This window comes from Hippopotamus amphibius, chromosome 1 (genome assembly GCF_030028045.1).
Source record: "Hippopotamus amphibius kiboko isolate mHipAmp2 chromosome 1, mHipAmp2.hap2, whole genome shotgun sequence".
Classification (NCBI taxonomy): Eukaryota; Metazoa; Chordata; class Mammalia; order Artiodactyla; family Hippopotamidae; genus Hippopotamus; species Hippopotamus amphibius.
In genome coordinates this window covers 18,986,336-19,007,630 of record NC_080186.1, presented here as the reverse complement: position 1 = coordinate 19,007,630, position 21,295 = coordinate 18,986,336, and the positions used below count along the sequence as shown (strand labels likewise).

The following is a 21,295-nucleotide window of genomic DNA, read 5'->3' as shown; positions in this document are numbered from 1 at the left end:
TTTCCCAGCATTATTTGTTGAAAAGACTGTCTTTTCCCCACTGAATGGTCTTGGCATCCTTGCTGAAAGTCATTTGACCATATATGCAAGGATTCATTTCTGGACTCTTTGTCCTATTCAATTGGTCAGTTTGTCTATCTTTATGCCAGTACCAAACTGGTTTTTCTTTTTAATTGAGATATAATTGACATGTAAGTACCACACTGCTTTGATTACTATAGCTTTGTATTAAGTTTTTTTTTTTCTTTTGTATTAAGTTTTGAAATCAGGAAGTGTGAATCCTCCAACTTTGTTCTTTTTCAAAATGGTTTTGGTTATTTGGGGGGGTCTCTTGAGAGTCTATGAATTTTAGGATGAATTTTTCTATTTCTCCAGGAAATACCTTTGGGATTTTGATAGGGATTGCACCAAATACATAGATTGTTTTAGGAAGTATTGACATCTTAATACTATTAAGTATTCTGGTCCATGGATATGAACATCTTTCCATTTATTTGTGTTGTCTTTAATTTCTTTCAGCAATGTTTAGTAGTTTTCAGTGTATAAGTGAAAAATGGGTTCTAAAGCAAGCTCAATTACTGTTACTCTGAAACTACTGTATGAGACTTGACTAGGATTTCTTCTAGCTCTAAACTTCTATGACTCTCTAGGATTTAATCTAACCTTGAAGTTAACTACATTTTTACTAATTCTTGGCCAGAATGGCACTACAGATTCAATTAAACAAATATTTACTGAAACTGTATTATGTTCCAGGCATGTTAAAAATACAGTCCACTTTAACATTCTTCCTTTGAATCCCTTTCTTCAATTCCCAAATTTAAAACAAATCACTTTCCTCAAAAGATTTATTTCTTCTGGATTGAAGATTGTATTAGAACACTCAACAATTGGTTAAGTCTGAAAACCAGAGACTCAGCATATTTCAGTTAACTTCCAAATATAATTTATTTTTCTTAAGTAATATTTTCTGTTCTTTAAATGGAGGGTATAGGAACCAAATGCATGACAGAAAGATTTATATTGTGCATATGATTACACACATCACAGAAGAATTTGGGCCAGTGTATCTGAAATCAATTTCATATTAAATGTCCTACATACTACTTAACCTCACTCAGCTCATAAGTCTGTTTCTCCATCAGAGCTCTGTATCACTAATTCTCCATAACCATGTTACAGAATCCATTCATTCAACAAACATTTAACAGGTGTTGCCCTGTACTGGGAACTGTATTAGATGCTAAGTGTCACTGGTCAAAAAGCAGGACAAGGAGAGCAAGTAGAGATGTCTTAACATACCTCAACCATTGTCATTAGGAAAACATTAAATGTCGTATGGTGAGTAGGCCAGTAGAAACAGTTTCATATGCAAAGGGTAGTGCTTTGCGAAGAGACTAATCCAAAAGCCATATGCATTTTTTTTTGAATAAAGTTAAATGCTGGAATATCTGGAATGCTGCTTCCCATCAATATTTGCTGAGTCCCCTCAGACACACAGACCTAAATCAGAAAGGAGAAGCACTCCAATTTCTCCCATCATAAAAACCTAAATTTTATTTTGCAGAACTCTCATGTTCAAATCATAAGGCTGCTCAATTTTTCCTTATTTTAAGAAAGGGAAAACTGGGGTTAAAAATGACACGTCAATAAAATCACACTGGAACAAATTCCAATCTGTTAAAGAAAAATTAGGTACTAAACCTGCAGAGCTCCGGATGGAGCCACTGATTAGCTGAGCACATGTATAGAAACTCACAACTATGCTGCTGCAGAAACAAATTATGAGATAAGCCTTTTCCTCAGTTTATTTTTCTTACAGTTTACTATATTCTTTACTTTTCCTCCCCCACCTCACACAACTGTCAAGAAAAACTGATGAAAATGCAGAGCCCAAATCCAGCAATCTAAAATGATGATTCACATGACAATGGCACCTGTGTTATTCAGTCTACCACTCAGAAGAGGGTAAAAGCTCATTCCAACAATTATATAGTTATGAAGACAAACACCTTTTCAAATCAGGAAAACAAAAAGTCTTTTTTTGCAAAAAGCGTTTAATTGCAATCAGAATTATTTTGCCCATAATCCATCAGAAGTGGTTTTTGTTTTGCTTTGTTTTTCGCAAGGATGTGGAGAGCCTGCACAAACAGGCTATTCCACGAGAAACTAAGGCAAAATAAGAAACTGACAATGAGAAGCAAACTGTAAAGGAAATATTTGATTCTTCCTACACTTTATATCCAATTAATGATCCATATAAAATTTTATTACATAAACATTTTATATTCTATAGCTTCAGATATTATCATGAAAGCTTTTCAAATTTACTATGAGTTAAGAACTGTATGTAACGTGAAGTCCACTGAACTGCTACTAGTATTTCTGCTGATACGATTTCCAACATAAATTTAGGTTAGATACAACCTCAAATGGTTTTAAATTTGAAAACTAACAAGAACTCACCACTTTGACAAGTTAAAAAAATCCCTAGGCTATAGTTAAAAAAGAAAAACTTGGGACAGATAAGATTGTGAGGTTTCTTGAGGAATTCTTATGAATTTTAAGATCAACTAGTAATACATGTGGTTTCTCACAAAACAAAGTTAATGTAATTACTTATTACATGAAAATTTAGAGCTTTTAAAACATATGAGAAAACTAGAAAGAATGATTTCAAAATGTCTACAGTGTGACTGAACTTGGGAAAGAAAATAGTATTTATAAATGAAAACAAACCCAAACAGTACAAACCTGGTGGCTGCCACTTTCTCCCACTCCCCTTTCATGTCTTCTGTGTCTCTAGGCCAGTTTCCTGCAAGCACACCCGAATGGGCCTACTTCTGGCTTTCCTGCCACCACTCTGCGCTTCACAGGTTGTGGCTGACCTTACTGATGTGTACTTCTGACTGCCACTCCTCTGCTCAGAGACTACTGTCCATAGAAGGGCAAGCTCCTTGAGCCTGCAGGATGCCCCACACGCACCTTCCCAGCCTGATTGCTCTTGACTTTGGCTACATCTCACCTCTGCGCCAGCCACTTCCTGAAATAAGTGGTCCACGCTATCCTGATTCACTTCTTTCGCTCATTCTGTTCCCTCTGGCTGGGATTTCCTTTCCCTTTCCTGCTAAACTCCTACTCAATTCACACAGCTTTTCTGCACTGCTGTCTCCTGGTAAGATCTTCAGCTGGTTGTGATCGCCTCTCCTCTGATACCTCAATACTTTCAAGTGTCTCTTAAAGGCATGAGTACTCATCTTACATCAAATTACCAATCCTCTCCACTGCAGGACTGTAAACTCTCTGAGGCAGAAGCTCTTTAAATTCCTGCTCTATCCCCTGAAGCAACTGGTCCAGCACCTTACATACTCGAGGCACTCAAGTATGTACTGAGTCAAACTATATCAAGTTCTGCTCCACAAGTCACTGGAAGGAAAATACTTCGAGGGCATAGATAGCAAATTAAAAGGGATCGTGATAGAATTTTGAAACAAAGTCTTAGAATGTGCAGAATTCATACCAATGGCAGAAATATTTTACTTTTGTATGACTAAGACCCGCAGGCTTTTGGAGGTCATGATGGAAAAAAAAAAAGCACACACAATCTCTTTTTCCAGGTAAATAATGAATGAACTAAAGAAGAGTAACCTTTAAAAAAAAAATAAACTCAATCATTTTGCCCCAGTCTGTAGAAAGTAAAACAAGAAATACTAACTCTGTTAAAATGAAATCATAAACAGTCCCACTTATGTAATTAGCCCCAGAAAAGGCTTAAAATAAATTCCTTCTTTTGTGAATTTACTCCAAAGTAATAGGAAGCCAGGCTAAAACTCACCTAGCTTTTCTTTAACCACAGGCTCCAAAAATGAATGACTGACTGAACAAATGGATGAACTTAAGACTTGATTCAAAGTTTACCGTAAACCAGTGCTTCTCAAAATGTTTGTGGAGAAGGACTGGATTTTAAATATTTCCTATCTGCTGCAGACTGATATTCTCATAAAACATAATAAAATACTGCAGCAATATCTAAAGTTTAATGCACACTTCTCTACCTGTCAGGGACCAGTAACGAACTTTGCAAACAGGCAGCCATCTGCTGTTTCCTTGAATCCACATGCATTCCACACACTACTAAAGGCAGGGAAAGGTAGGGTATATGCCTACCTTCTGCTCTGGCACCTCAAACACAGCTGCGTGGACACTGCAAGCAAAAAGTGAGGTAGGCAGATCACTTAAATCCATCATCTCTTCCAAATCGTCTTCATTTTCACCAAAAATCATTTCTTCTTCCTCTTCTTGGTCACTGCTACAGAGATCTGACTGACTCTCATTCCAAGATTTCATAGTGTCTCTCAGCATTATCCCCTAAAAGCGGGTCTTTTCCGTTTTTAAAGTTCTAAGATGTCTATCAGGCATTTACTGTTAAAAAAACAAAACGACAGATAAGCCTTTGAATGCCCAATGATGTTCCAATCAATTTTCAAGACAGCAATTCATCAAATGAAGCAATTTTATTCAGGAAAGATCAATCAACGTTTAAATCAACTCATTTCAGTCCTCATAAATGGATTCTATATATACTACTTTGATTTGGTTAGCATATTTTACATAATATACTTCACTGGCAATAAAGGCCAAAAGTTTTCTAGTGAAATGGCGCTGGGAGGATAATACAAAATGAGATACTATCAATATATATACCAGTTTACAAGCAGTAGGAAGGAAAATGTGAACCAGAACTGTCTTCACATATTTGTTTGGGATTTAAGTCTACAACATTGAAACTGGCAGAGCTGAATAAAACCCACACTGATTCACTCACCATCTGCATCCTGAAACATGGTCTGCGATGAGCTGACTTTACGTTTTTTTAACCAACGTGTTCTTTTTGAATACACTCTTGAAGAACTAAGTTCTACAGAACCAAAAGCTCTATATAAAGTTGGTCTTTACTAATATCACAAATATTTACAACAGGCAAAATCTGACATAGAAGACAATTAAAAAAAGGTCCTTTCTCTGAATGTTTAAAAATCAATAATTTTAACCCCAAAGCTTAGAGCTGATAGTGTCCCACTGTTACACAGTGAATAGAGTCTGTCTTATAGGACTGTTTATGTGCATTTTTGTCTCTTCTGATGAGCTGTACTCCACACCCACCAAGCAGAGTGCCTTGAACATGACACATTTCAGGATGCTGGAATTTAAGTAATACCTATCAGCACAGGAAAATTAAGTCAGCATGATTATTACTACCTCAGTATTACCTAATTTGTGATTTTTCTCTTTTATTTCAAAGAACATGAAGTTGCAAATATACTGCTTATATAGTCTACAGCACAGAATGTTAATTATGGGAAAAAGTAGTGATTTTTACCCCGTTATTCTACTATATCAATCAGGAAGAACGAATTCTAAAAAGTAAAATCTTTACTTGTTTCCATAAGCATTTTCCGAACACCTGCTGCATGCCCAGTGCAGGGAGCTCCGAGATGAATAAAACACGGTTCCTGTCCTCAAGGAGCTCCCACCAAAGCAACAACACCCCAAAGGACCTTGCTCCATTAACTGGCTCCTATACTTTTAATTTCTCCGTCTCCACCCATTCACTCCTCTTTCTCAGCAAACATACCTCTTCAAGATTCCCCGCCCTCGCCCCGCCCCAATCTTGAAAACAGAAAACCTTCCATCTGGAGTCTGCCTGCCCCTCAATCTACCTCCCTCTGTCTCTGCCTCCCCTTTCCTACTGGCTTCCTAGAAAGAGGAATCTCCTCAACTCCAGGCACTCCTGAATTCAGGGCAGCTGGACTCCTGCCACCACCTTCCAGCTGAAACAGCCCCACTGGACAGCAACGGCCTCCTCGTGGTGTCCTAACTCTGTGCCTCAGCCTGTCTCTGCAGCTGGGGACTGGCTGCCCACCCATTCCCTCCCGGAGGTCTTCGTGCCCCGGCCACCTAGGGCTCCGTCTCTCTGGCTGGCTCTCCTTCCTCCCCAAATGTCCTTGTCACTGGCTCCTCCTTCTCTATTCACCCTTTACAACTTCGTCTCTTTGAGGTTTCAACCCCATCCTCTTCCTCATCTGACTCTTCCTGGGTGGTGTTATCCACGCCCAAGCATTTAACTACTCCACCACCAGTGTTTCTCAACTTTGTTTCCTGCTTCCCTGTGGTTCACACACACAACACATGTGTATCAATACTGTCTTTCCCTTCAGACAATTATCCTTCAGCTAGGAAAGACGTCACCGGAACTGAGGGGGAAGCAAGAGCAGAATCTTGGGCTTTGGAGGGGATGGTGCTTTGAAAAATGACATGACCCCGAGAGATTCTGCCCTGCCCCCAGGTCTTTCCTGCCTGTGCACCCTGAAAATCTCTGATCTCTATGAGTTACATATCCAGACGCCACCTCCAGAACATCTCCTGCGTTCTAGACTTGTATTTTTAGCTTTCCATTGAATATACGTAACTGGGTAGCCCGCAGGTACCAAAACTGTTCAAAACTTATTCCTTTAAGTAGATGATTGTGCTGGAAATCTCCAATCTGGAAAGGAGCCCACTGCGAGGAAAATGGTATCTCATTGTGACATTCACTGCAATCTTTTCTTGAAGACTAAGTTGTTAGGTAGAGTCCGTAGCTTTCACAGCACTTGGTTCATTTCTCTGTTATGTACTTGATTACTTGTTTACAAATCACTCCTAAGCTATCAGAGCTTGAGCACCTTTGAATCCCCAGGCCCTGGCACAGTTTGTAGCTCACAGTACATGCTTAAAAAGGATTGCTGAACGAAAGCAGACAGCATTGTGTTTACCCCTCTGATGTGGCAGCACGGACAAAGGAAAATTTAATTCTCCGTGAGATTAGAGACAGCCTACCCAAAGGAGGTTACGGTTAGACTTAAAGGATGAAAAGAATTTCAGCAGGAAAAGAACGGGGTGCATTCCAGGTGAAGCCAACAGTTCACGGACAAAGGCAGGAATACAGAAAGAGGAGCAGGCACCAGATCATGAGACCTGGTGTGGCCAGAGTGGACCAGGTTTGGTGGGAATGGCAAGAAACACAGTGAGAAAGGTAGGTTTGGGCCAGGCTGCCTTGAAAGTGGGGTTACAGAGTTCTGACATAAAAATTAGTCAATATTAGCATGGCACTGAAGGTTTTAGGCAGGGAAATGATATAACCAACCCAACTTAACTTTCAGTATTACTTAAAGTGGGCTGTCTTTACCTCTTATCCCTTTGAGAGACTAATGTTTTTATCCTCTGCCTTCCCCTTAAAAAGAGGTGAGGAAAACACCTGGCCTGGTTGGACAGTTGGGGAGCTCTGAATGCCAGACTATGAAATTTGAGAAAGTCAAGCTATTTTTGATGAGATTTTCTGGTTGTCTCAAGTTCCTCCCTCCAACCTCTAAAAAGAAAAAAAAAAAAAAAAAATCAGAGCACAAGAAACAATCCTTCAACTGACAAAAAAAATTCTTAGAATGTTACACCTTCATTTCCTGTTGCCTACCTTCATTTTGGGGTAACTTTTTCTTTTGATATAATTTCAAACAGAAAAGTTGTAAGAATAGTACGAGGAATTCCTGTATACCCTATTCCTGGAGTTAACAATTACTTACATTTTTGCCCATCTTAAAAATCATACAACAAAAAAAAAAAAAAAAAAAAAAATCATAAACATTTTTCCCCAAACCATTGAGACCAAGAGAGCGTATGCCCCCTTCACTCTCAAATACTTAGGTTTATAAGAACAAGATCACTTTCTTATGTAACCCACAGCTCAATTACCAAAACCAACCACTTTAACATTGATATAATACTATTCTCTAAATCAGAGTGTATTTTCAAATTTTGTCAGTCATCCCCTATAATGTCTTTCTAGGTATTTTCCCTTCACTTTTTTTAGATTATTGTTAAATTATTTGCCTTTTGTCCCAAGATATTTCAATAATCTTTATAGTACTGCTACATCTTCACTTATACATTAGTGTATACTTGACACAGATTAAAAGGATGGATTAATGAAATACCATAGTAACTGCAAAAAAGTTTGAACAATCATTAAATGTATCTCAGGAAGATTAAAGCTCCATAATCAGACTCTTCTAGATTTAAACTCTGTCCCCTGCCCCCAGTATCCTATGTTAGGCAAATTACTTTGCCTCCCTTTCTGTTTCCTCTATATAAAATAGTGATGATAATAAAAATCCTTCTCCAGTAAGGATGTTAGAAGTATTAAATGAGAGAATACATGCTGGGTGCTCAGAATAATGCTTTGGATATAGTTGGTGCTCAATAACTAATTATTTTTACATAGGCACAATCTAAGTCAAGGTATTGTTGGGTTGAGAGGATCCCAACAGTATCAGAACCTTTGGTGGAACTGATATTAAAATAACAAAATGAGAAAAATACACACTTAAATGATCTAATTGCAAGCAACAAAAAGGATACAACAACAAAACTACAAAAATAAATCTAACACTGTGTATCATTCCAAGAAAACTGCAGAGTTGCAGATGTATCAATAAAATCAGCTCCAGAGCAACCACTGGTAGTAGTAATATAGATCCAGTATGAAATCATTTAAAGATTTAAAAACAGAGAAGTAGCTGAAGAAAGGCCATGGTGCACTTTTTAAGGGCCTCAAAGAATTTTATGCTGTAATTCAGCGCACACAGTATTAGAGACATTATCTTTCATATGATGGTTCTCTTGCTAAAGGCCTGCCGTGAGATTTCTTTTGCAAAGAGCTTAAGTCAACACTATCAACCATTTCACAATTTTCTGATATCATAAATGTAGCTAGATTTGAACAGAGAGATATGATCAGAGTCAACCAGTGGAAAAGACAATCCTAGCACATCTGTAAAGAAATCATCTTATAAGGGAACTCAGCTGGTAATTAAGAAGTAGTCTGGTTTTATTAAGGAAAAGAAAAAAATTTACATAAGTCCACTGCTTCTATGCTGACATTACTGGAGCTGTCGCTAACTCTGCCCCACTGCAACTCCTGTAAGACAGCTGTCCCTCAGTTTACTAACTCAGGGTAATATTGATTGGAAAGGGCTGAACCAGCTTTTGTAAGCAAAGGTCTGTGCTGATCAGGGTTTAGCATCATCTGCAGCACAACTGTAGCTGTGGCTGGCTTCTGGCAAATTGTTTCTTCATGGAAATATCAAATGAGTGGAAAACTCCAAGTAGCATGACCATCTGCTCTACAACGAGCCTCGTGACGAAAGTAATCCATCAAGGGACAATGTCAAGCACATGGATTTGACTTTGCATTTTAAATTCTGATCAGGAAAAGAGAAATTCCTCCTCCTCCTTAGGATTTAAAAAAATCATAATTTTTCAAAATAGTATGCTTCATCAACCTGGTGCATATTTAAAATACCTTAGCTAGATGCACTTTATTATGTTTTGATGTGCTCAAAATGCTACTGGTCAATGCTGGAAGCAAACAAATATCCCATTTCCAGCTCTACAAGTGCTCCACTGAATAATCTTGGAAAAGTCACTTGGCTTTTTGTATTACATCTGTCCTCTCAATATAAAATGGGGAAAATACTCACAGATGCTGCTGAACTACTAAATACCTTTTAAAAACTTCTAAATTATAAATTTGGACTAAATTTCTTTAAAAAAAAAACAAACCCTCTGTATTGTCAATGTGGGGGTTCTGAACAGCTATCCTGCAAACCCCTATCTTCCACTTTCTCCCCATTCACTACTTACAGGTAGAATCTTACTACTTTTTAGTAGCTGTGGTAAGACAAAAAAATGGTGCAACAGTAAAGGTGAAAATTAGATTTTTGAATTTTGTATGTTTCAATGACCCTCTTTTCACATATAACCAGAATTGGTCCTGTTATAATTACTGAAGTTCAGTGAAGTACTTGTTAGTGTGAGAAAGAAATAAACAACAATAACCAATTGTCAGAACAAACGAAAACAACAGGTTTTAAAGAATAACTGAAGTACAGCTATAAAGACTGATGCTATTTGTTTTGCTATATGCAATTCATTTCCCCTCACTATAGCCTCTACGTTCTAGGGGAAAAGTGGAGATCCACTGTCTGACCTCCACCTTCTGTGGTTCTTTGGGTCTAAATAACAAATGGTATTGAAATTTAGAGCTCCCATTATTTCACAGGCTTCAGCCTAATGCATTTCCAAGTCACACGATTTTTCATGATGTTGTGCCTAAGTCTTTCAAAGAATATATCCTCCAGCATCATACAAAATTTGTACTCATTTATAACCCTTAACATGCACAGGTTTAAAAGCTTTACAAATGTTACAATTCAATAGTGGGGAAAATCCTGTTTTCCCGGAAAAGCACTGAAATCTCTTCCCATGCTAAGAAAGAAAAGTTCTGCCAACCTGGTAAAACATAAAGCTGACGGCATGGCTAAGGAAGGGGCTCTGAGTTTTTAGGCCTTTCACTGTCTTCATGCATCAAAAGTCCAGTTCTAGAAAACCAATATAAAATCCCCACCAAAAAACACGAGCTTAGTGTGACACACAAACATCTATATTCTGTCATAATATTGTGTATTTTTATAATTTAACATTTTGAACCAGAGCTAATGAAACAGTCTTAAAATTAATCATTTTAAATCCTATGTAATCACAGCCACCAATAAGTCACTCTCTTGTCAAACTGTACATCAGAGACTTCTATGAAACGCAGGAACTTCTATTAAAAGTTCAAATAAATGTGGTGTGCTAAGCAACTTTCAATAAGAGGGACTGCACTAAAACATCGCTTTAAATAATGCTGCAACAGGGATCTAAACTGCTTCCTGCACTAGACTCTTAATCCCTGAAGGAGATGATCAGATTTTGCACAGAAGCTGGGACGAAGCAACCTGAAAACTGACCACTACTGCTCTATCAGTCCAGGCAGCAGATGGGAACAGACAAGTTTTAAGAAGTTATCGAATAGGTAATGCGATGGTTACCCGCGCATCACGGAGGATGGTGAACAAGAGAAAAAGAGGGGCTGCCAACTTCTGGTCGCCCCTGTTTTACTGACTGCACCCTTCTGCCTTCAGGAGCAGGTTGGGTCTGTCAGCTTTTCAAAAAGTCAAACAGCTGTTGGGAGAGAGAGCATTTTTCTTGGTTTTGTTTTCCAGGACACCACCCCAGAGCTGTCAGAGAAGATCCTGGACGCGAGAGGGGGTGGACCCGGGAGGCAAAGGCGCAGCATCGCTGGGATCTCGGGCACGAGAGCGCCCACCCCTCCCGGGCACCTGTGGACCGTTTCTTTTCTTTTCTTTTCTTTTCTTTTTAACTTTCCACACCCAGTGGCCCCCATCCTCCTCAGAGCCGGGCAGAGCCTGCTCGGAGAGGCGGGCGCCGGCCCCACCCTGCGAAGGGGAGACTCACCTGCGCGCGTGGCCGCCGCAGGAAGGCAGGCAGGCAGGGAGAGGCCCGGGCGGCCGGACGCCGCGAGGGGCCGGGCCTGGGAGACGCGGCGGGCAGCCGCCGGGGCACAGTCTGTCCGGCGCCGGCTGCCCAGCGCCTGGCCGCCACGCCCTCCACGCCCGCGGGAGCGGCCGCCTCGGCCGGGGCGCGAGCCGCGTCCTGGCGAGGGAAGCTGGCGGCGTCGCGCGCGCGGCCCCGGCCCCGCGCGGCCCCGCCCCGCCGCCCCGCCGCCCCGCCTCCCCGCCGCCGGCGAGCGCGCGCGGCGCAGGCGCCCGGGGTCGACCGCCTGGCGGGGGCGCGTGGGGCCCAGTCGCCGGCAGGAAGCGGCCCCGCCCTTCGCGGGCGGCCGTGGGGGCGGGGCGGGGCGGGGCCGCGCGAGCGCACTTGACCTGCTCTGGGGTTTGCTCGTTCCGCGCAGGTCGGAGGCTTGGGCGGTCCCGCTGGCGCGGAATCCTTAGGTGCCCCCGACGACGGGACCTTTGGCGGCCTCCTGGTCTTGCACCGTTACCGGGAATAGCTTCTCTCCTTTTCTTGCTTGTTCCCGTTACGTTGGTGGCAAGAACCATTAGCAGGAATATAAGGAACATGTACTGAGGGCCGGTCACTGTGCACACTGCACCGCGTGCTTTGCAGGATTTACCTTATTTAACCTCACAACCAGCGAACCGAACATTATTACCCTCCTTTTATAGGTGAGGAGGGCCTCCATGTGCTTAACTGCCCGAGGAGAGGCAGCTAGTTAGCTAGAGACAGCTATAGGTTGCATCCGGGTGCTACTCCTTATCCTGGGCTCCGAACCCCGGTGGGATTCTGCTGCGGCCGCCGCCGCCTCCTCTCTCCCCCCTCTCCACTCTCCTCCTTCTCTCCCTTCTCCTTTTCTTCATCGGATGTACAATACTATTTACATTTCTCATGTTTTATTTCCCGTTTGCAGAACACTTTTCACCGCACAGTCCTGCTTGATTCTCTCGGAAGCCTCTTGGAGACAGTGGGGCATAGTTGTGCCTGTTTTACAAGTAGAAAGCCAAGGGCCTAAGCTGTGCAATGAGTTGTCCAAAGTTACAGTGGTAGGAATGGGGCTTCCTCTGTCAGGTTATTAAAAATTTTTTTTTAAATTTTTCCCCAAGGCGTCTGAGCCAATCTGAGAAGGGAGCCTGTGTCTCCTTCCTTTACTTCACAGGGAAACAGAGACAGAGAACAGGAAAAGAATTTGTCTTAAGGGTGTGCGGTTAGGAGAAAATCAGCTCTGATCTCTCACACATAGCCCCTCTGAGGCAAAGTGAAGCAAATTGAAGGTCAAAATCAAGGAAGCAGTGCTGCCAGGCACTTAGCCTGTGGGTCATGGGACAGGAAGAAGGATTAAAGTGTGTAGAATACATCTAATCTCTGTTAGATTTAAACTAAGGAAACAGGGTTTCATTATGGTCCCAATCACTTTTTTAAAGAACGTTTATTGAGATATAATTGACATACAATAAACTGTCGTGGTACGAGCGCAGGTTGGAAAAGAATATCCAGACACAAGGCAGAATGCAAGGAAGATAGAGTTTATTAGAAAGAAGGGATGCTGCAAGAATAGCAGGCCGACTTCCTGGAAGCCAGGGAAAGTCGACCCTGAGCATGGGTTGCTTGCCTGTTTTTATAGTCAGGGAACCTGCAGCTATCTGCTGACTGGGCAGGCAGAGAATGTATACTTTTAGTGTGCTGAGCGGGAGAAAAATGGGGCAAATATCTTTCCTTATATGGGATGTGCAAGGGACATGGCACACTGCTTGGGAAAGTTTGGGACATTGCAATTGTTTCATTGTACAGAGTGATAGGAGTCCTGTAGCTCTTTATTCTGGCAATATTGGCCCTTTGAGTTTATCTTGTTCTTTGTCCTTGGAGCACACCACATAAACTGCATGTATTTAAAGTGTACCTTGTGACATTTTTTTCTTATTGGTAATGAATATATGGCAATCCCAATCTCCCAGTTCATCCCACCCCACCCCCACCCCCCTTTCCCCACTTGGTGTCCATATGTTTGTTCTCTACATCTGTGTCTCTATTTCTGCCTTGCAAACTGGTTGATCTGTACCATTTTTCTATATTCTGCATATATGTGTTGCTACACGATATTTGATTTTCTGTTTCTGACCTATTTCACTCTGTATGACAGTCTCTAGGTCCATCCACATCTCTACAAATGTCCCAATTCTGTTCCTTTTTACAGCCGGGTAATATTCCAATGTATGTATGTACCACATCTTTATCCATTCATCTGTTGATGGACATTTAGGTTGCTTCCATGACCTGTGCAGTGAACATTGGGGTGCATGTGTCTTTTTGAATTATGGTTTTCTCTGGGAATATGCCCAATAGTGGGATTGCTGGGTCATATGGTAACTCTATTTTTAGTTTTTCAAGGAACCTGCATACTGTTCTCCATAGTGGCTATATCAATTTACATTCCCACCAACAGTGCAAGAGGGTTCCCTTTTCTCCACACCCTCTCCAGCATTTATTGTTTGCAGATTTTCTGATGATGCTCATTCTAACCGGTGTGAGGTGATACCTCATTGTAGTTTTGATTTGCATTTCTCTAATAATTAGTGATGTTGAGCAGCTTTTCATGTGCCTCTTGGCCCTCCGTATGTCTTCTTTGGAAAAATGCCTATTTAGGTCTTCTGCCTATTTTTTGATTGGGTTATTTGTTTTTTTTGATATTGAGCTGCATGAACTGTTCATATATTTTGGAGATTGATCTTTTGTTGATTCGTTTGCAAATATTTTCTCCCACTCTGAGGGCTGTCTTTTTGTCTTACTTATAGTTTCCTTTGCTGTGCAAAAGCTTTGAAGTTTCATGAAGTCCCACGTTTTTGTTTTTGTTTTTATTTCCATTACTCTAGGAGGTGGGTCAAAAAAGATCTTGCTGTGATTTATGTCAAAGAGTGTTCTTCCTATGTTTTCCTCTAGGAGTTTTATGTTGTCTGACCTTACATTTAGGTCTTTAACCCATTTTGAGTTTATTTTTATGTAACATGTTAGGGAGTGTTCTAATTTCATTCTTTTACATGTAGCTGTCCAGTTTTCTCAGCACCACTTATTGAAGAGGCTGTCTTTTCTCCATTGTATATCCTTGCCTCCTTTGTCATAGATTAGTTGACCGTAGTTTATCTCTGGGCTTTCTGTCCTGTTTCATTGGTCTATTTTTCTGTTTTTGTGCCAGTACCATATTGTCTTGATTACTGTAGCTTTGTAGTATAGTCTGAAGTCAGGGAGTCTGATTCCTCCAGCTCCACTTTTTCCCCTCACGATTGCTTTGGCTATTTGAGGTCTTTTGTGTCTCCATACAAATTTTAGGATTTTTTGGTTCTAGTTCTGTGAAAAATGCCATTGGCAATTTGATAGGGATTGCATTGAATCTGTAGATTACTTTGGGTAGTATAGTCATTTTCACAATATTGATTCTTCCAATCCAAGAACATGGTATATCTCTCCATCTGTTTGTGTCGTCTTTGATTTCTTTCATTAGTGTCTTATAGTTTTCTGAGTACAAGTCTTTTACCTCCTTGGTTAGGTTTATTCCTAGGTATTTTATTCTTTCTGTTGCAATGGTGAATGGGATTGTTTCCTTAATTTCTCTTTCTGATCTTTCGTTGTTAGTGTACAGAAATGCAAGAGATTTCTGTGTGTTAATTTTGTATCCTGCAACTTTACCAAATTCATTGATTAGCTCAAGTAGTTTTCTGGTGGCATCTTTTGGATATTCTATGTATAGTATCATGTCATCTGCAAACAGTGACAGTTTTACTTCTTTTCCAATTTGAATTCCTTTTATTTCTTTTTCTTCTCTGATTGCTGGGGCAAGGACTTCCAAAACTATGTTGAATAGTAGTGGAGAGAGTGGACATCCTTGTTTTGTTCCAGACCTTAGAGGGAATGCTTTCAGTTTTTCACCCTTGAGGGTGATGTTTGCTGTGGGTTTGTTGAATATGGCCTTTATTATGTTGAGGTAGGTTCCCTCTATGGCCACATTCTGGAGAGTTTTTATCATAAATGGGTACTGAATTTTGTCAAAAGCTTTTTCTGCATCTATTGAGATGATCATGTGGTTTTTATCCTTCAGTTTGTTAATATGGTGTATCACATTGATTGATTTGCGTATATTGAAGAATCCTTGCATTCCAGGGATAAACCCCACTTGATCATGGTGTATGATCCTTTTAATGTGTTGTTGGATTCTGTTTGCTAGTATTTTGTTGAGACCAATCACTCTTTAACAATTGATCTGGCACCATCAGAGAGATATGTCCAATGGATCACCCCTCTAGCTTCCTGTTCACTGTTTCTGTTGTTTCCGCTGCTTCCAACCTTGCTGCCACCAAGTTCTCCCTTTCATTCACTTAAATATTTATTGAGAGCCACTTCGTGCGTTAAGGGCACCATCAGAGAGATATGTCCAATGGATCACCCCTCTAGCTTCCTGTTCACTGTTTCTGTTGTTTCCGCTGCTTCCAACCTTGCTGCCACCAAGTTCTCCCTTTCATTCACTTAAATATTTATTGAGAGCCACTTCGTGCGTTAAGGTCATCCTAAGAACTGCAGTTACTTTTCTTCTCTAAACTTCTAGAATACAGCAACTTCAACAAGAAATTGAGTTTTTAGGTCAAATGAATTTGGAAACTGCTGCATTCTGTACCCCTGCATGGGAATCCATTTATGCATCTTAACACAGAAATGGCTCTGAGAGGTCCTAAAGTAAAAAGACTGGTTTAGCCTTGTTTAACTCAGGGTTTAGACATTGTGCTGGGTACTAGGCTTACAGGCGTAAGGGCCACACAAATCTACCCCTTCATGAGCTCACAGATAGGGAGACAGATGAACAAACAATTAACTAGGACACAATTTTATATATACACTAATAGAGGCATTTGCAAAGCATTGATAACGTAGAGGAAGAAGCAAGTAATTCTATCTGGAATAATGAGGGAAGGCTTTGCATTAAGAGGATATTTGAGGAGGAGTTTTCTAGGTGGAGATAATGGAAAAGGACATTCCATAGAAACAATGGCATATTTAGAGATACAAAGTTATGCTTTTGTGTTGGTCTTTGGGATAAGTATTAAATATTATTCAAGAGGTTTTGTTTTTGTTTTTGCATGCAATATACCACTCAAACTGGATTAAACAACAAATGGAATTCATTAACTCATGTAATGTGGAAAAGTTGTGGGCTTCAGGCATGACTGGATCTAGGGACTTAAAAGTATGACATCAGGATTTGATCTCCATTTCTTAACTCTGTTTTCCTTTGTATTGACTTCATTCTCAGGCTGACTTTCCCCATGAGATGGCAGAATGGCTGCTAACAACTTCAAATCATATCCTTATTGGCAGAGAGTTTTTTTTCCTCAATGCTATCAACAAAAGTCCCAGAACTGCATCTTGTTGGTCTAACTTGGGTTACTTGTATGTTATTAAGCCACTCTCTTCAGAAGGGGCATGGACTATTCTGATAGCCCAGACCTGGGTCATGTGCTAACCTCTGGAACTAAGGTCTGGTCAGCAGCTCTTAAATCTCATGGACTGAGAATTGGGGAAAGGTGGCTTCCTGTGTGACCAAAAATTTTCTCTTGGTCCCTCTATCTAATCTCTACATTTTTTTCTTCCTGATTTGTGCCTTCGGGGGTACCAGCATGGACTGCTTCAATGGTTCCCTTATTCTCTGGCTTACAGTTGAATTTATCTATAGAAGACATTGGAAGAGCTCAGAGGATTGGAGGAGGATGAAGCAAGGCCCCTTCTGCAGGCCCTTGCCCTTCTAGGTCACTGCAGGTTGGCTACATACTTCTATTGAGTCTTCTGTCTAGTGCCCCTCTTCATATAGGTCTCTCTCCTAGTTCTGTTAGAGTCTCCCTTCTCTTGGCCTGGAGGTGGTAGTAGCTACCTTCTGCTGGCAGCCTCAGGTTTTCATCCCATCATTCCTTCTTGTTTCCCCCAACCCTGCCCACACATTTGTATATAACCTTTACCAAAATTAGCTCAGCTTAACCTTCTGATGGAAAACTGATCGTTACATTCACCAACAGTAAGTCAAGTTTTAATTACCAAAAGAAAGGGAAATGAGCAAAGAGCCAGCAACAGCGATAAGATAGCGATACTGGTTTAGTAGAGCTATTGCAGTAAGGCAGACCAGAGATGACAGTGGCTTGGACAAGGGTTATAGGGAAGGAAGTGGTGAAAAATAGGATGTTCCTGGTGATATTTAAACACAAAGTTAACAAAATTTACTGATGAATTATATGTAAGTTGTGAGCATTAGAGAGGAGTTGGAATGGAAGCATCTGGAAGACACAGGTCTGGAGCCTAGGAGTGGGCTCAGACCAAGCGAAGTGATTTTGGAAGGAGGTGTGCTGGGTAGTTGAAATCAATGGCTCAGGTGAGGTGACCCAGGAGGAGCAGGTGGAAAAAAACACAAAAGGGCAAAGGGCAGAATCCAGAACATCATCGATCTTTACATGGTGGGCAGAGGAAGAGGTGCCACCTTGTATCCATCAGCTAGGTTGTGAGCAACTCGAGAACAAGAATGGAATCTTCCACATCCTCTCTCTTACCATTGTGTCCACAGTGCATAAGTGCTTCTTATGAATGAACTTCACGTAGTTTTACATTTCTAACACTCCCTCTCTCTCCTCCTCATCATTGTGAAGTTTGGGAGATGAGTGATGTCAATTTTTGATATTTAAAAATTTCTCATTATAAAAACTAGACTTGGCCTTTATGGATAATCTGAAAACAAAAGGATAAATAAGAAAATTAAAATCACTTACAACCCCATGGTCTAGAGATTATTCAATATTTTGGTATATTTCCTTCCAATCTTCTTTGTAAGATGAGGTATATCAGTGGCTTCTGAAGCCTGGATGCTGTGTAAGATTTCATCCAGCTATGTTTCTCTAAATTACAAAGAATCAGTCCTATTTTCCTGCAGACTCAGAGGCTGCAGAATTAACTGCAGATGAGTTCAGGAGCAGCAGGGCTACTCTAAGCTGGAAGGAGCCGTTCTTTAAATGTTGCATTCCTTGAATTTGTTAGGAGGAGATATTATTTCCTGATTAATTTGAGCTGCAGATGGGTGGAGGATAATAAGCACTAGATGACCATAATCAGGAGAAGGGGTGGGACGCAGAAAGGAAAGGAGGAAAATGGAATATTAAAAATAGGCAGCTGCATGAATAGCCCAGGAATTGAAATTATCTTGATTTTTCTTGATGATCAGGGTTTGATCAGGAGACAGAAATCACACCAGTGATTTGAACAGGAAGAATTTAATGTAAAGAATTGTTACCTAGATATAACGTTATTAACTAGTAACTAAACAGGTAAAAAAAACTCTAAGGGATCACAGAGGTAGCAACTGCAGTGAAGCAGCTTCCCCTTCCAAGGGTGAAAGGAACCAAGGGAGGAGGTTTAATTATTAACACTTAGAAGATAAGAGCATATACAGCCATAGAAAGGAATGAAGCACAGATACACGTTACAACGTTGATGAACTGTGAAAACATTATGCTAAGTGAAAGAAACCAGTCACACTAGTCCACATATTGTATGATTCCATTCATGTCAAAGTCCAAAACAGGGAAATCTACAGAGACAGATGACAGGTTAGAGGTTGCCAGTGGCTGGGAGGTTGGAGATACGAGGTATAGGGAATATGGAGGGGGGGCAGCGATGATAGCTACAGGTTTTTGTTTTTTTTTAAATTGTGGTAAAAGATACATAGCATAAAATATATTATTTTAAACAGTTTTAAGTACACAGTTTAGTGACATTAAGTACATTTGCGCTGATGTGCAACCATTACCACCATCTCCAGAACATTTTTCATCTTTCCAAATTGAAGCTCTCTACCCAGATAACTCCCCCTCCCCCTCCCTCAGTTCCTGGCAACCACGATGTTCTACTTTCTGTCTCTCTGAATTTGACTACTCTAAGTGCCTCATGTAAGTGGAATCATACGATATTTGTCCTCTTGTGTCTGTCTTATTTCACGTACCATAATATTTTCAAGTTTCACCCATATTGCAGGGTAGAATTTCAGAATGAAATGTCAGAATTTCCTTAAGGCTGAATAACATTCTGTTGTATGTATACACCATATTATGTTTATCCACCTGCCAGTGGACACTAGAGTTGATTCCATCTTTGGCTCTCATGAATGATGCTGCTGTGAACGTGGGTATTCAAATATCTGTTTGAATCCCTGCTTTCGATTCTGTTCTGTATATACCCAGAAGTGGCATTTCTGGATCATATGGTAACTCTGTTTTTAAATTTTTGAGAAATCACCATACTGTTTTCCATAGTGGCTGCATCATTTTACATTCCCACTAGCAGTGCACAGGGGTCCAGTTTCTCCACATCCTCACCAACACCTGTTATTTTCTTTTCAATGTTTCTTTTATTTATTTGTTTATTATTTGTTTATTTACTTACTTACTTATTGGCTGCATTGGGTCTTTGTTGCCGTATGCAGGCTTTCTCTAGTTGCGGAGAGTGGGGGCTACCCTTCGTTGCAGTGCGCGGGCTTCTCATTGCGGTGGCTTCTCTTGTTGCAGAGTGCAGGCTTTAGGTGTGAGGGCTTCAGTAGTTGTGGAGCGTGGGCTCAATAGTTGTGGCTTTCAGGCTCTAGAGTGCAGGCTCAGTAGTCTCAGCGCACAGGCTTAGTTGCTCCAAGGCATGTGGGATCTTCTCAGACCAGCGCTCAAACCCATGTCCCCTGCATTGGCAGGTGGATTCCTAACCACTGTGCCACCAGGGAAGCACCAGTGTTTCTTTTTGAGGTGATGAAAATGTTCTAAAATTAATGGTGGTGATGGTTGCACATATGCATGGATATACTAAGCACCACTGAATTGTACAATTTAGATGTGTTAATTGTATGTATGTGAATTATGTCAATAAATATGGAAGAGGAGGGCACAGTAGACCTGGGCCCCAGACCTCTGAGGAGAGGGTGCCAATGTCTCTGAGGGGTTGTCATGAAGCTGGTTGTGCAAGAGTTGGGAAGAACTGCAAAACCAGATGCAGCTGCTGCTGTGCTAGAGTGAAGCAGTGCTGCGGAGCGATGTATATGTGAACAGGAAATACACAGGAAGGGGCAAGTCCCTTCTTCCTCCTGTAGCCTCACAGTCTCCCTCACCGGGAGCAGCTGGCAAAGCGGAAAGGCGATTTCAGCCCCGGCACCTCAAAGCCATCCCCTGGAAGGGTGGGCTTAGAGCCGAGAGCAAAGCTTAATGACATGCTGTCTTAATCAGCTTGGGCTGCTGTAACAAAACACCATAAACTGGTGGCTCATCAACAGCAGAAATTTATGTCTCAGCTCTGGAGGGTGGAAGTCCAAGACCACGATCAGGTTCTGGTGAGTGTCTTCTGCCTCGGTTTACAGATGTCTTCTTGTGTATCCTCACATGTGGAGAGAGAGCAAGACAGCTCTCCGGTGGCGGCTTCTTCTTCCCCTTCTCCTTCTTCTCCTTCTTTTTTGTTAGTTTCTGGTGTGCAGTGAAGTGATTTCAGTTATAGATATTCTTTTTTATATTCTTTTCCACTATAGGTTATTACAAGATATTGAATATAGTTCCCTGTGCTATACAGTAGGACCTTGTTGTTTATTTTATTTTTTTAATTTTTTAAAAATATTTGTGGCTGTGCCAGGTCTTAGTTGTGGCACACAGGATCTTCCTTGCCTCGTGTGGGATCTTTAGTTACGCATATGGGATCTTTTTTTTCCCTTTCTTTCTTTTTTTTTTTCAGTCGTGGCATGCAGAATATTTTTTTAGTTGCAGCATGCAGGCTCTTAGTTGCAGCATGTGGGATCTAG

General features: G+C 40.9%; 1 protein-coding gene across 7 annotated transcripts in view; it reads right to left on the bottom strand.

Moving 5' to 3' along the window:
• The window catches only part of RCAN3 (RCAN family member 3), a 90,059-nt gene extending 78,427 nt beyond the window's left edge, over positions 1-11,632 (bottom strand). For 5 of the 7 annotated variants that reach the window (XM_057700320.1, XM_057700334.1, XM_057700329.1 and 2 more), the window contains exons 1-2: positions 11,392-11,632; positions 4,168-4,422 (exon numbers count right to left, since the gene is read on the bottom strand). In XM_057700320.1, the coding sequence (XP_057556303.1) occupies positions 4,168-4,362 (195 nt within the window). In that variant the 5' untranslated portion in view covers positions 4,363-4,422; positions 11,392-11,632. Of the gene's footprint in view, positions 1-4,167; positions 4,423-7,225; positions 7,406-10,383; positions 10,473-11,391 lie in introns of all 7 variants that reach the window. The other 2 variants (XM_057700311.1, XM_057700301.1) reach the window with 2 other exon arrangements.
• Positions 11,633-21,295: the final 9,663 nt, after the last annotated feature.